The following is a 13,150-nucleotide window of genomic DNA, read 5'->3' as shown; positions in this document are numbered from 1 at the left end:
TTTATGTTACTCTTTTGAATGCCACGTAATTTAATTTTAAAAAATTCGATCGAACATTTGAAATGTCTAAAAAGTATTGATTTTCCAAGCTGTTTCATTTTTAATAAATGATCCGTAATACTTTGAGAATATTATTTTATGGAAATAGCATTACACTTTACTGTATATAAAATATTATACTTTGTAGAAACATTTTCGAAATCAAAGTATTATTGTTTTTGTACTATAATAACAATAAAAAAAAATAGAACGAAATAGTAAATTTCCTTCCTCATAACTGAACTATAGGACAATTTTGTTGAGAAAATTTGAATAAATTATAAATTATAAAAATCTAACAAATTCCAGAAAGTCGTGAGCGAAATTTAACTACTCTAACAGTTCTAAAAAATTGTAAACGGTGCTGGTTCTATTGATTTTGGACTAATCATTGGAAATTCGTTTCGCGGAAGGTTTCATTAATTCTATAAACTTTTTTCTTTCAGTGGAATAATTTCTTAGGGAGTTACGTTATCGACGAAGGAAGTTTTAGCTGAAAAGACTTAAATCAAAATGATTGGAGATATTTGGTGAATTTTAAACAGCAGGTCGCTCTACTTAATTTCTTTTCATCTCAATTCACGTTATTAACTTTCTCTCTTCCTGAATCTCCGGCGAGAAACTTCTTTCTCTAGTCTTAGTATTTATAAGAAAATTCACTTGCAAGTCCTATCTTTTCCTGGTGCTTTTGTCTAGGTATACTAAATTGTTTAATTTCTCTATTTAATCAGAATAATTTTATTCCATTTAATCAGTTCACATAATTGTAATTAGTAAAATCGTATCAACTTCAAACAATTGATCTCTTTGTTATGTCATTGTTTTCTACATGTTAAAACTAAATTGATCTAATAAATATAAATTTTTCTGTCATATCTATCAAATCAACCTAATATCATGATAAATAAAAGATCATATATACTACATACAATAGAGTGTAAAATTGTCTATAGAATAATTGCCGAAGGGTTAAATCAACTAAGTATTGTTTTTATTGTTTCAAGAACCGTCGCCGCTGTACGACAACAATCACTACCATGAGGAATGCCTAAAATGTAATAGCTGTGGCCTGAATCTCACGGGACCCAACCAGAAACGGGCTAGGCGGTGAGTAGAAAATGTTAATACACGAAGAAAATTATAAAAATGTAGACGAACATATAATTAACACTTCCATGTTGCTTATCACGTCAATGCAGAAATTAAGCTATGAATTTATTATCCATCTCTTCCTTTTTTAGTAGTTGTTTAGTAATTTAAAAATTGTAAATTAAAATTGTATCGCAACAATTGCCTGAGAATCCTAAAATTGTAAAAATCGTCGTTGTACGTAGTATACCATTATATAGATCGCGATTGTTATTTTAAGTTTATATGGAAAGGTAATTTTTATTTTGCAGGTGTTTCGTATATCAATTTTTCTAATAAAAACACTTGGATTCAGGTTGTCTATTTTCTAGCGGTTGGTCTAGGTTTAAAAGACCTCGGGATCGCTTCACTGCGGATTTTTCATCGTAAAACGCATTTCCACATGACGTGGAAAAACGTCATATCGTTGGAAATACGATTCGGTCGATCGGAATTGGAACGATCGTGATTCTCGAAATGCATCGCCGCATTTCTGGTGAACTGGATCGGGGAATCGATCCATAGAACGAAAATCGTATCGTATACGTTTTTATTGCATATAGGATAGAATAATTGAAGATATTCTACCACCTGAAAGAAATAAGAAATATGTAGTAATAATATAAAGAAATAAATCTATATGATAATAAATTTTTATCATATCTTTTTATCGTTTAATTGTAATAAATATAATGTATGTATTAGTATTAAAATATTCGGAATGGTTTAATACGACAACAGAGAACGTGAATGAATTGTGAATATTATATCGTTGAACGTGAAGTAATATCAAAGTATATAGCTGCAGAAGCTATTAAATTTATAGAATGAAAAGATGTATAGTGTTCGTTTTACCATACGCCCCGAGGGAAGAACAGTTATTTTTATTACACATCGACCTATAAATATATACAATTTAGTTGAGATACTGAAACAAATATTTTACCAGCCGATATATCGTCAATATAGTAATGCAACATATAGTAATAAAAAATGTAGTATAAGATTGAGACGAAAAATAACAAGTGTTAATAATAATTTTTTCATACTTTTGATACGACATGAGAAATTGTTTAATTGTACAATAACAGGATAAGTTTCAATAGTTTTCCGCTATTTAATCAGCGCAGGAATAAAAAGTTATGACTCCATATAGAGACAAAAATATCAAACAATATGAGAATGAAATAGCAAGTGACACGTTTCTACATTTGATATGAAAATTCGAAAATTTACAGCTTTTTCTTCGAAACGTTCGACCCAGCAATCAATAAAAAATGTCAAAGCTTCAAAAATGTAGGAAACGTATACATAACCCGGATAAAATATTTCTGTCGAGGTTTCGACTTTTAAATCATATTTATAAAAATTCGCCGACTGTTAGCCAGCGTGAATATCTGTAGTCTACATATAAATCATAAAAACCCAAAGATCCTTAGCAAAATTGCAAGAGAAAACAGAATTTGTTCATTTGAAAATCATTGAGTAACGAACGACTTTCAATCTCCAAACAAGATTTCGTTAAAAATCAGCTTGAACAAATATTATATGCATAAACAGGTAAAGCGAAAGATGATATTGGAAATGAGGAAAAGATGTTCCATCAGCTCGTTATGCAGCATGTTCGACGTTCATTAATCAAAAACTGTGTTCTGTGTGGTACACTTACCCAAACGACGCGAAGGATCATCAATTTCTTCTGTTCCGTAGGTTCAAGAACCAAATACTTTGCGATCTTCACTTCGCTGACGTGGCGCTGATGGAGTGCTCGGACTTCATGCAGCAGTTGCGCAGCTTCAAACCACAAAGTTTAGGCTGCGCAGTTGCCCGAAGAAAATCATCGACAACCTTAATCTTCCCCTTACCACCGCAAGCTTGCTCAGGTACGGTTCATTAATTTATGAATCTTCTACATACAATGTTCCACGGTATAAGGTGTTAAGCAAGAAATAAGGTGTTAAGCATCTCGTTTTAATTCGAGACGGTCGATTTCGATATCTAACAGCGAACGAAGCCACCAGCTTGTATGCAAAAGCGCATAATCCAAGACAAGGGAAACCACCTGTAGCATCGACTCATACATATGCACGCTGGTACAAGTTGGCGATCTCTTTCCTTCCTCTCCACTTATTTTCGTCGACTTTCTTACGATGTTAACTAGAAAAGACAAATTAATTCGTCAGCTTTGGCGAATACCATATTTTGGACTGTAAATATTTATTTCTATAAGCCTTTTTAATTAAAGACTTGTCACAAATCGCGTTTCCTTGATTGAACTGATTTTTAAATTTAATAAAATCTCAATAACATTGTAAGAGATAGACGAAAGATAATAAATATTCATGAATCGACTGTAATGTAACAAGAATTGAAGAAAGAGAAGGAATTATGGTTAGATATCGGTGCAGTTACAGTGTCTTGTTATTTTATAGAACTTTGGTTGAGTAAACATTCGGATTCGATTTATAAAAAGTTTACTTTTTAGACTGTAGTGTTAAAAAATATGTTAAAAATTGAAGTTTCTTACGATGGATAGATCATGGAATCATCGAGAAAGATATTTCATAAATTTAATATGTTTCGTAGCTGTTTTAATGAAGAGAGGTTGATTGCGAAAAGAAAAATTTTCTATCAAAGAGATTAATTTATAAAAGGCACAAAAATCATATTAAAACCTTATCACAGTAGTAAACATATTTCTATTTAATGGTACTGGAATATATCTCGACATATTTGAAGGAACGTGGGACGAATATACATGTTTTGCATCCTCGAATCATTTAAACAAATAAACATGTTTTGCAATATTGAGCCTCTTAATTCAACGAACGTGTTTCACATATTCAAGTTATTTGTTATTTCAAGGGACATGTCTGTTGTCGTGAGAGAAACAATCGTGTTATTTACTAATTGACAAAAGTAGAGATATTGTTCAGCTTTAGTTCGGTAGAAAATATTTGATAATGGTAAATATAATTCCACTTGAAGTTGCTTAAAAAGTTATTGTTTACGTATAATTTAATTATACACGATCTGAAAATTTTCAAATTTAATTTCAAACCTGCTAGCATTTACTAAAATATGTAATTCCAAAGTTTATTTCAAATAAAATTTATCGCAATCTAAATATACAATCAATACATTTCACATGGTACCAGTATATATTATATTTGTTATTAGATTTACACAATAATTGGTAAGGAATTTAAAAAAGAAATTTTTACTCAATTCCTGAAAATCTTCAATCTTTCAACAATTTCAATCAACGCTTACAAAGAACGAGAATGGAATTTCGTTTCAAAAAATTTGCAATTTCAATATATTTCATGCATAAAAATACCCATTGTAACATGACAATAGTGTATAATTTGCATCTTTCAACGGTTGAATAATAATGTTTGATATATTCCATAACATATCGCCCAATGTAATTAAGTGTACAACAAAATGCAACGAAAATGGCGAATCCGTTTCATCAACGATTGTCTTTCGCTTTTGGGAAGCTTAATAAAAGGGATACTACTATAATTTGACAAAATTATGAATAATTTAATATTCTATACGTTTACACAGCACAGTAAATATTTTACAAATTTATTCTCGTATATATAACTCAATCGTTATTTAATTTGATACACTGAAACAAAATGACAACCGCAGCACCGTTCATGCACAAAATTAATAAAGTCCACGTAAATCCATGCAGATGCTACGTTAAAAATATTCCCTTGCAGTAACAAACATTTATTTTGCACGAATCATTCGACGAATCGTATCGAATGCAAAAGGTCAAATAAATGTTTATACGGAATTTCTATTAACAACAACGTAACAACAGTTCTACTATTATAGAATTTACTAAAAAGCCAAAAAAATCGATGTAACATTAATGATGTAATTAAAACATGTATGAGACAGTATAGGTAAATTTGTCTAGTTTTATTAAAAATAATATTCACACGAAGTATAAAAGCATTGGAGTTTTCGCTTCGTCTCATTTTCAACATTGCTATTTTCGGTAGATGTAGATTTTAAAGGGCACCCAAGTAAAATGAAAATATTACGAGTAATTTAACACGAGATATAAAAAGATTTGGAGTTTCGTTGCATCTCGTTTTCAACGTTACTGTTTTCGATAAAAAAAAAAGGAAGATTCTGAAGGATAAGTAAAATAATATAATAATAAAAGTAAAATATAAGAAATATTATGAAATAAGATTCAACCGAGACATATTTCTACAAAGAGTTTCCAATTTCTATCTCATCTTATTCGTAACATTACTATTTCTGATGCAAGTAATAAGATTTTCAAACGTACTGGACTAAGGTATAAATATTCTATATAATTTCATAAGTATCAGGAGCGTTTCTATATCTCAATTCCCTCTGTCCTCTGCAATTGCTAAAACACCTACAAATACGACAAACATATAAGATACACATAAACCCGGAGATTGTAAGATTAAAAAGAAGAACGCGGCAAATACAAAGTTACAAACAAGAGAAAATTTTCAATCGATATTTGCCGCCAGAAAAAGCTTCCTCACATACAAACAGCCTCGATCCATCAAAAATTTCATTCGACATCGTGATAACACTACCTTCATTCTTCAAAAAACCAGCGAAAGAAGCTCGCCGAACCTTTCCGCCTAAACTCATCTTCGATCGAAAGAAACCGAGAGTTTTCGCAGGAATCAACCCTCGATCGTTATTTTATCACTTCGAAGGGGATCTCGCGATCCTGTAACCGTAAGAAACGAACGAAGAAGAAGCGGCAAGAGGAGCAGCATCAGAAGAAGTGAAAAACTGGAACGTGCTATCCCCCCGTCCCCTCTCAAGTATCGACGATCGAATTTACGAAGCACTACAGACCATTAGTTCCTGCTGAGAGAAAGCTGAGATTAAAGGAGTGGTAAGACGACCAGAAGACGGGGATGCACCGGGGCCGGTTCACTTTAAGTTCGAATACCAAGCCTGTCTATAAACAGTTTGGTGTTCTACCTTACAGTGAGTCGACCGCGGTATCGTCGACGTTCTATAGGAAAAAATAAGAGAGAAAGATAAAAAGAGAGAGAGAGAGAGAATGGGAAGGAAAAAGGGCGAATCGAAGAACGAGAAGCTGGCTGTTACGAAGGGGAAAACGCGTTATCGATGATACGTGTCTAAGTGGACGGATAGTCGACGTTGCACGTGGAAGGAGAAATCCCTGAAACAGGTCAGCCCCAGTAGCGAAGGTTCGATATAGGTCGGATTCGACTGTAAGAAGGACGGATCGGATTGCTTCCTTTAATGATTTCCTGGCCTCCATTTTCCTACTCGCGTTTCCACGTGGTTTGGAAAAATGTTCTGAAAGAGGGGGAGATCGTTTAGATCGATGAAGCTGTTGCTTCGTGATGGATGGAAAAGTTTCTATAGGCTTAATACGAATCGACGTTTTATTTGTGTGATACTTTAATAAAGATTTATTTGCGTACTATCATTGAAAAGAATATGGATATATTAGTCGGAAAAGGGATACTATCTTCTAATTTTAGATTTTTCTTAGATTTTTGTACTAAATTGTCTACTTGTTTTGAGTAGTGTACGAATAAGTATGAGGTGTTTAGAAGGGAGTTAGGGTGTTCAGATTAGAAAAGTTAGCGATATTTATAAGCCGTGTATAAAATACTTGAAGCATATTTTTCAGTTATAAACAATTTACCTTTATAGTAGAAACGCTCTATTAACTACATTGTTAGAGTGAGAAACAGGAAGCATGAATGAAATAGAGGCGAATTTTCGTGAAATTAAATTGTAACTGGAAAAGTAAGCCTCAAACGACATTTCTTATTCTATAAATTACCACGGAATTATTATTCATTTCTTTACGTGCAACTCAAAAAATATCTGCAACTAAGACTCGAAACGTCCACTTCAAACTGTCGAAAGTTTGAACCCTATTTGATGTCAATGCTAAAAACTCGATTAAGGTTGAGCTTTAGAGCTTCGAGCATTCAAATTTTATACATCACTATAGATAGATAGTATAGATCACAGTAAGCAGATCGACTGTAAAAAGAGGTTGGATTCACTGAAATTTCTGCCGCGTTTCGAGTGTTGTCTCAAAAAAGAAGGGCAACAAACTGAACTGATAATAATATTGAGAAATGAAATTTGCGGAGAAAATGGATTTCGAAGCGTGTGAAGTATCATACTTGCGTGCTGCTGGAATGGTTTTCGGTTTACTTGAGATCTTGAGGAAAGTTACGCTGACGACGTTGAGATTGATTGAAATTTTTGTTATCAAAGAGAAATTTACTTTGGATTAATTTTCTACGACGTGAAATGATACTTTAATCTAAGAAATTATTGCAAAAATTGTTATGAATATTATTATATCATTCAAAATATTATCAATATTTTGTCATTCCTAAAATTAACATTACAATTTACCAAGATCCATATAATATTATTCATAAAATTAATATATACGTTTCTAAAAATGATTATCCCCCCCACAGTATTTAGTTTACTCGTCATGTAATAAAAAGGCAATTAAGTTAATCCCAATTTAATCCTAAAAATCCCCAAACGGATTCAACCACTTTACAAACCCCTTCGGCTCAAACTAAATCACGTCATTAAGTAGAATATTAAATATTTCCATAGATGAGTTCTGCAACGAGTTCCCTCACAATCTGGTACCTACACCTGGCTACTGGATCGAGTGCTCTAGACAGCAAATCACTTCTGACACGATCTGGGACGAGAGCGAGAGCGGAGAAGCGACTGACACTGAATTGGCTGAGGTTCAACAAGAGTCGGATACCGACGAAGTGCCCAGGAAGAAGACCACGATCGAGGAACAATGGGAAAAGAATCAAGGATTCGAGCTGACCTCTGTCGAACAAGAGACCTATGAAAAATATTTCTACGGAACTGAACATTGGAATTATTTTGCCAACGACGAAGATCTTGGCCCGGTGATACTAAGTATCAAGCAGGAAACATTGAATAGCCGGGATCAATTCAGAATTCTCGTCAGAGCCATCAGTTACACTGTACACGGGCTAATTCCTGCGAGCTGTGTATTTGCTGACAGGTATTTGGCGATATTTTGTATTTTTTGGAAGCATTTGCGAATAGTTTGCGTAGTTTTAGATTTTTAATTTTTGGCGATATTTACATGACATATTTGTGGTTTTTCGGGTTTCGAAATTCCTGTTTTTAAAAGTCATTCGAAGCACTGGTTTCAGGTTTATCCTGAAGAAATGAGCTAGAAGGACCGTGATAAGTTGAAACAAAGCGCAATGTGTTATTACAAATACGATAAAAATTGCAAATATGTCATATTTTGTAATTGTTAACAGATGCAGTGTTGGATAAAACACTGAAAATATATAAAATAAAATGGAGAGTTTAAAAAGTAAATTATATGGAGAAACGGTAACCACAGTAATATAATGACATGGATTATAAATTATTAAAATTTGAAGAAAAGATAAGTTAAATATCATTGTTAAAATGGAATATGTAAATGGTTTGGTTTATCGTGGACTAGTGTAACCGAATAGATCATTGATATAAGAAAGATTATAAGGATCTAGAAGTCTTTTTAAATAATATCTTGAAAAGTAAATGGATAGGACAATCTGAAACATCACAAATATCGATTAAATATTTCACAAAAAATTGTCAATGTAACTGTAGAATTAATTGGAACCTCTTGAAAATCCCAACTGCAAGAGGAATATTAAATGAAGTAGAAATGAGACAGTTTGGAAAGTTCTATAACGGGAATTAGGCATCAAACAAGTAGTACAAGTCAAACATTTTGCTTACAAGCGTAATATAGACGTATCCAGTGGCACAGTTTAGAGACTAAACAGTGTAAGTAAGCAATAGTAATATCCTAACTCTCACAGGAGCCTTTAATACCGCCTAATTAGGTTAAACTACATGGTAGAATCAAGGTGAAATTAATTCTACTCTTCGAGCTACGTAGAAATAACAAACTAATAGAATACACAAGCTTCGACTTGGACAAATCCTTCTTTTATCAAAATTTATCGTAACTACGCTATTTGATTGATCAGAAACATAATCCCATTCTTTCACTAAAATTATAAACAATTGAATAATATTAACAAATTTTAATTGTTTTCGCTTCTTCCATTTTTCTTTTATTTTCTCTTCACTTCATATCTGACGTGATTATAATAATATAAAAAAATAATTATAAAGTTATAAAAAATATTTTTGTCACGATGTTTTTGAAAACATTTCAGATTTATTTAAATATTTTCATATTTATAAAATATATGCATACAGGGTAAGACCGAAAGTATTATATATGTGGGTGAAAGGTGATTCCTGAAAATAGATTGAAAGTGTAAAATAAAATTTGATCATGCAAGGTTTAATTTTCATGAAAATAGATTTTTAGGTAGCCGGATAAAATAAAGTACGCTTGATAAAATTCTCCTTTATGCTTCTTCAGTTTAATAACTCATAAAAGTCGCGTAAGTGTTATATATAGAAACAATAAGCATTATAATGTCCTTCGACAAATCCTATTTTCACAAATATACATTTTTAATCGATCTTCCAAGATCGATTTTCTCGCAAAATCAAACTCGAGCAAAAGAATATTATTCTACGCTTTTAATTCAATTGCGCATACATGAATTACATATAACACTATACTCTTGAAGATTTTTAAGATATATTACATTTGACCCAGCGCGAAAACCGCGAAATGTTGTTTGTAGTGTAAATAGCACTTAACTCTATCTCTACGAAGAGTACATGTACACTTTTAAAAATCATTTGCTAAAAGCGATATACATTCTGTGTAAACTGAAGTCATTTTTATTCATGATATAAAATACAGAAATAAACTTCTTCTCCCTTAAAATATTATAGAAAAGTAGAACAGCTTTGAAATTTTAATTTCGAATAATAATTGCAAGTAAGACGGACTAAAAGTAGTCGCACTAAATTAAATTTGGTATAAGAAGAACATTCCCTGTATTTATTATGCTTGTCACCGTTTAGAATCTCTAAATTTTAGTAAAGCGACTTCCCGTCTATATTCCAAAAACCGCTTTCGACTCTTAACTTCACGTAACGAAAGAGTTAAATGTCGGTAGAATTCAATTAAAGACCATTCTTCTCGTAAAACGAACATTCACGAGTTTCTCATTTCTCACAGGTACAATCGCGAGGAAGTGGTCCGCAGCTTAGGCAAAGAGGTGAACGTGAATCCGCCATTAACGTTAGGTCAATTACCTGACACTCAGGATGAGCTGCTGAAGCTGGATCAGGTGTTCATAAAATCGGAGTTGAAAGTCGGCGTACTGTACGTTCAAGAGGACCAGCGTACCGAGGAGGAGATATTGGACAATCACCAGAATTCGCCGCTTTTCGACGAATTCCTACAAATTCTCGGTGATAAAATTCGTCTGAAGGGTTTCGATAAGTACAAGGGCGGCTTGGATACGATTCACGACCTGACTGGATTGTACTCTGTGTACACGAATTGGCGAGGCATCGAGATCATGTACCACGTGTCCACATTCCTACCTAATGAGAAGCACGACGTGCAAAGGGTAAAATAAATTTTTTGTCGTTGTTGACACGTTTACCACCGACAGCGTTTTAATCAATCTTTTCTTATCTTGCCTGAATTAAATAGCTAATTTGAAGTCTAATAAATTAATCGGAATGTCTTGGCTCTAAATTTTATTATACATTATTTTACTATTTATTAGTTATTATTGGACTGCTTAGTTGTTATTATTCGGAAGATTTGAAAATGTAAAATCGCATAAAATGTAATAATATGAGAAAACATATAAACTATGCAAAATATAATGACTTTTATAGTATTTGGTAAGTAAAACAATTTTCAATTCTTTCAACTTTTAGACAATTTTTTAACCGCGTATAAGATTGTAAGAAAACTACAAGAATACTCTGATAATAGAGTTCGCAAATATTACTGTGGCGTAATAACTAATTTTCCATATAGATGGAGGACAATCATAAGTAACAATAGATATTAGGTACATTGAAGACTAATTAAACCCGGCTTTGTAACACATATCGCGTTACACGCATAGCAAGGATTATAATTCCAATTCAATAAAGGCAGATAGCATTCAGAATTTTGGTTGAATGAAATTCTCAGTTTCAAGTCCTCAAATTGAGAATTATTCGTTGTTTAATTATTGACCTATTTATTTATTTATTATTTATTTATTAATTATTTATTAATTATTTATTTATCTATTTATTATTGACTTATTGACGTAATTATCAATTTAGAAGTATGTATAATATGTGATTCATGATGTATATGATACAATTTCTGTATATAACATTACGTATATATCAATATTATATTATTTGACATGATATTAAACTATGTGCAGTTAATACTTATTACTATGAAAGCAATCATAAACAACAGAAATATTCAAAATTCAACTTCAAAAGTAAATAGGAATTTTTAATTTTTCAGAAATAAAATAACATATTATTGTTAGAAAAAAGAGTTAATTGAAAGTTAATTAAAAAGAATTAGTTCAAACAATGCTGTTTTCATGAACTTTGATTGTATGAATAATGATAATTACAGGCTAATAGTTACTTATATTATAATTATATTAAAAGAGATTGTATTGTTTAGGTACAAAAAAAACGACACATCGGTAACGACATAGTGTGTGTCGTGTTCTTGGAAGCAGACAAGACTCCGTTTAATCCAGCCTGTATGAAGTCCCATTTTCTCTACACGTTCATTCTAGTTCGAGTTAGTCCACGAATAAAAAGGAAAGTCACCAGATATGAAGTATCGGTTGCCACTAGGGACGAGGTTGGAGCATACAAACCCTATCTTTGGGAACAAAATGTTTTTAAAAAGGGTAATAATACATAATATATGAATCTTTAAATATTCTAATTGGACACACTGTGAGCTTAAATTCAACATTTGTTTGTTATATAACTTGTAATCAGAGTCTAAAAAATGAAAGACTTTTTATTATTCAACTAGAAAATTGATTAAAATTCTGTTATTAATTTGAAAATATATTCAAAGTTTATTAGAGAACATTTGTATTGTTGTGAAAAATGCAAGAATTATTTTAAAAGGAAAGAAGAGAATCGGGAAAAGATTAGAAAAGGAATAGTTTGATTTCAAAATGAACCATCTAAAACGCAAGGTAGTAACTTGGAAATAAAACTAGCTCTTACTACTTTGAAGAAAGTTATCGGTGAGATGTAAAAGCAAATTTAACGATCTCTCGATGCAACAGGTCCCATGTTCCGCGAGTGGTTATTGACGAAAATTGTGAACGGAGAGCGAGCAAGTTATTCTGCACCAAAATTCGCGAAGATGCAAGAAAGAACGAGAACTCAGATGTTGGAAGATATCGTGGCCAACTTGGCTAATCATGCAGAAACCGGGCAGATTCCGAAACCATACAGGTGAACGAACATGAACGACAACGACCACAAAGAAATTAATTATATTTTAATTAAAATATTTTATTGTATTTAAAAAGAATAAACGAATCAATGAGAACGAAATTTAATACTTTAGACGCGGTTCATGGAGACCAATTGGCCATATGAGACCATCTTCCCCACTTTTGGATTCTGTCAGAGATCAATTCGAAGATCACGATCAACTTGCCAAAGACTTCACTAAAGTATTTTTGAACAATGAAGAGAATACCACGTTAAATACGAACCTGTTTGATGTTTGTTTTCTGGTACATGGACCACAGAAGCAGAAAGTCCGATTCTTTGGCGTCAGAGCGATTTTGGCAGTTAGGAGCAGGTGATTAGTCAAAAAATTGATTTACGTTTTCGAGTAATTCAGAAAATAAAGAATAAAGAATGCAATCGTGCTTCAATCTTGATGGAAGTGAACGTTAATTTTGTTAAAAATATCTTTAATATAGTATTATAATAATTATTAATTTCGTTAAAAATA

At 32.1% G+C, this 13,150-nt stretch overlaps 1 protein-coding gene across 11 annotated transcripts in view; it reads left to right on the top strand.

The window, feature by feature from the left end:
- The window catches only part of LOC117214347, a 155,240-nt gene that overhangs the window by 129,784 nt on the left and 12,306 nt on the right, over positions 1-13,150 (top strand). For all 11 annotated transcript variants that reach the window (XM_033460392.1, XM_033460390.1, XM_033460391.1 and 8 more), the window contains 7 exons: positions 1,044-1,146; positions 2,878-3,050; positions 7,816-8,248; positions 10,361-10,757; positions 11,840-12,074; positions 12,468-12,639; positions 12,755-12,994. In XM_033460392.1, the coding sequence (XP_033316283.1) occupies positions 1,044-1,146; positions 2,878-3,050; positions 7,816-8,248; positions 10,361-10,757; positions 11,840-12,074; positions 12,468-12,639; positions 12,755-12,994 (1,753 nt within the window). The remainder of the gene's footprint in view (positions 1-1,043; positions 1,147-2,877; positions 3,051-7,815; positions 8,249-10,360; positions 10,758-11,839; positions 12,075-12,467; positions 12,640-12,754; positions 12,995-13,150) is intronic.

Source organism: Bombus bifarius, unplaced genomic scaffold (genome assembly GCF_011952205.1).
Source record: "Bombus bifarius isolate JDL3187 unplaced genomic scaffold, Bbif_JDL3187 scf7180000009200, whole genome shotgun sequence".
Lineage (NCBI taxonomy): Eukaryota > Metazoa > Arthropoda > Insecta > Hymenoptera > Apidae > Bombus > Bombus bifarius.
Note: the sequence above shows the minus strand (reverse complement) of the source record. Positions and strands in the feature narration are given on the sequence as shown.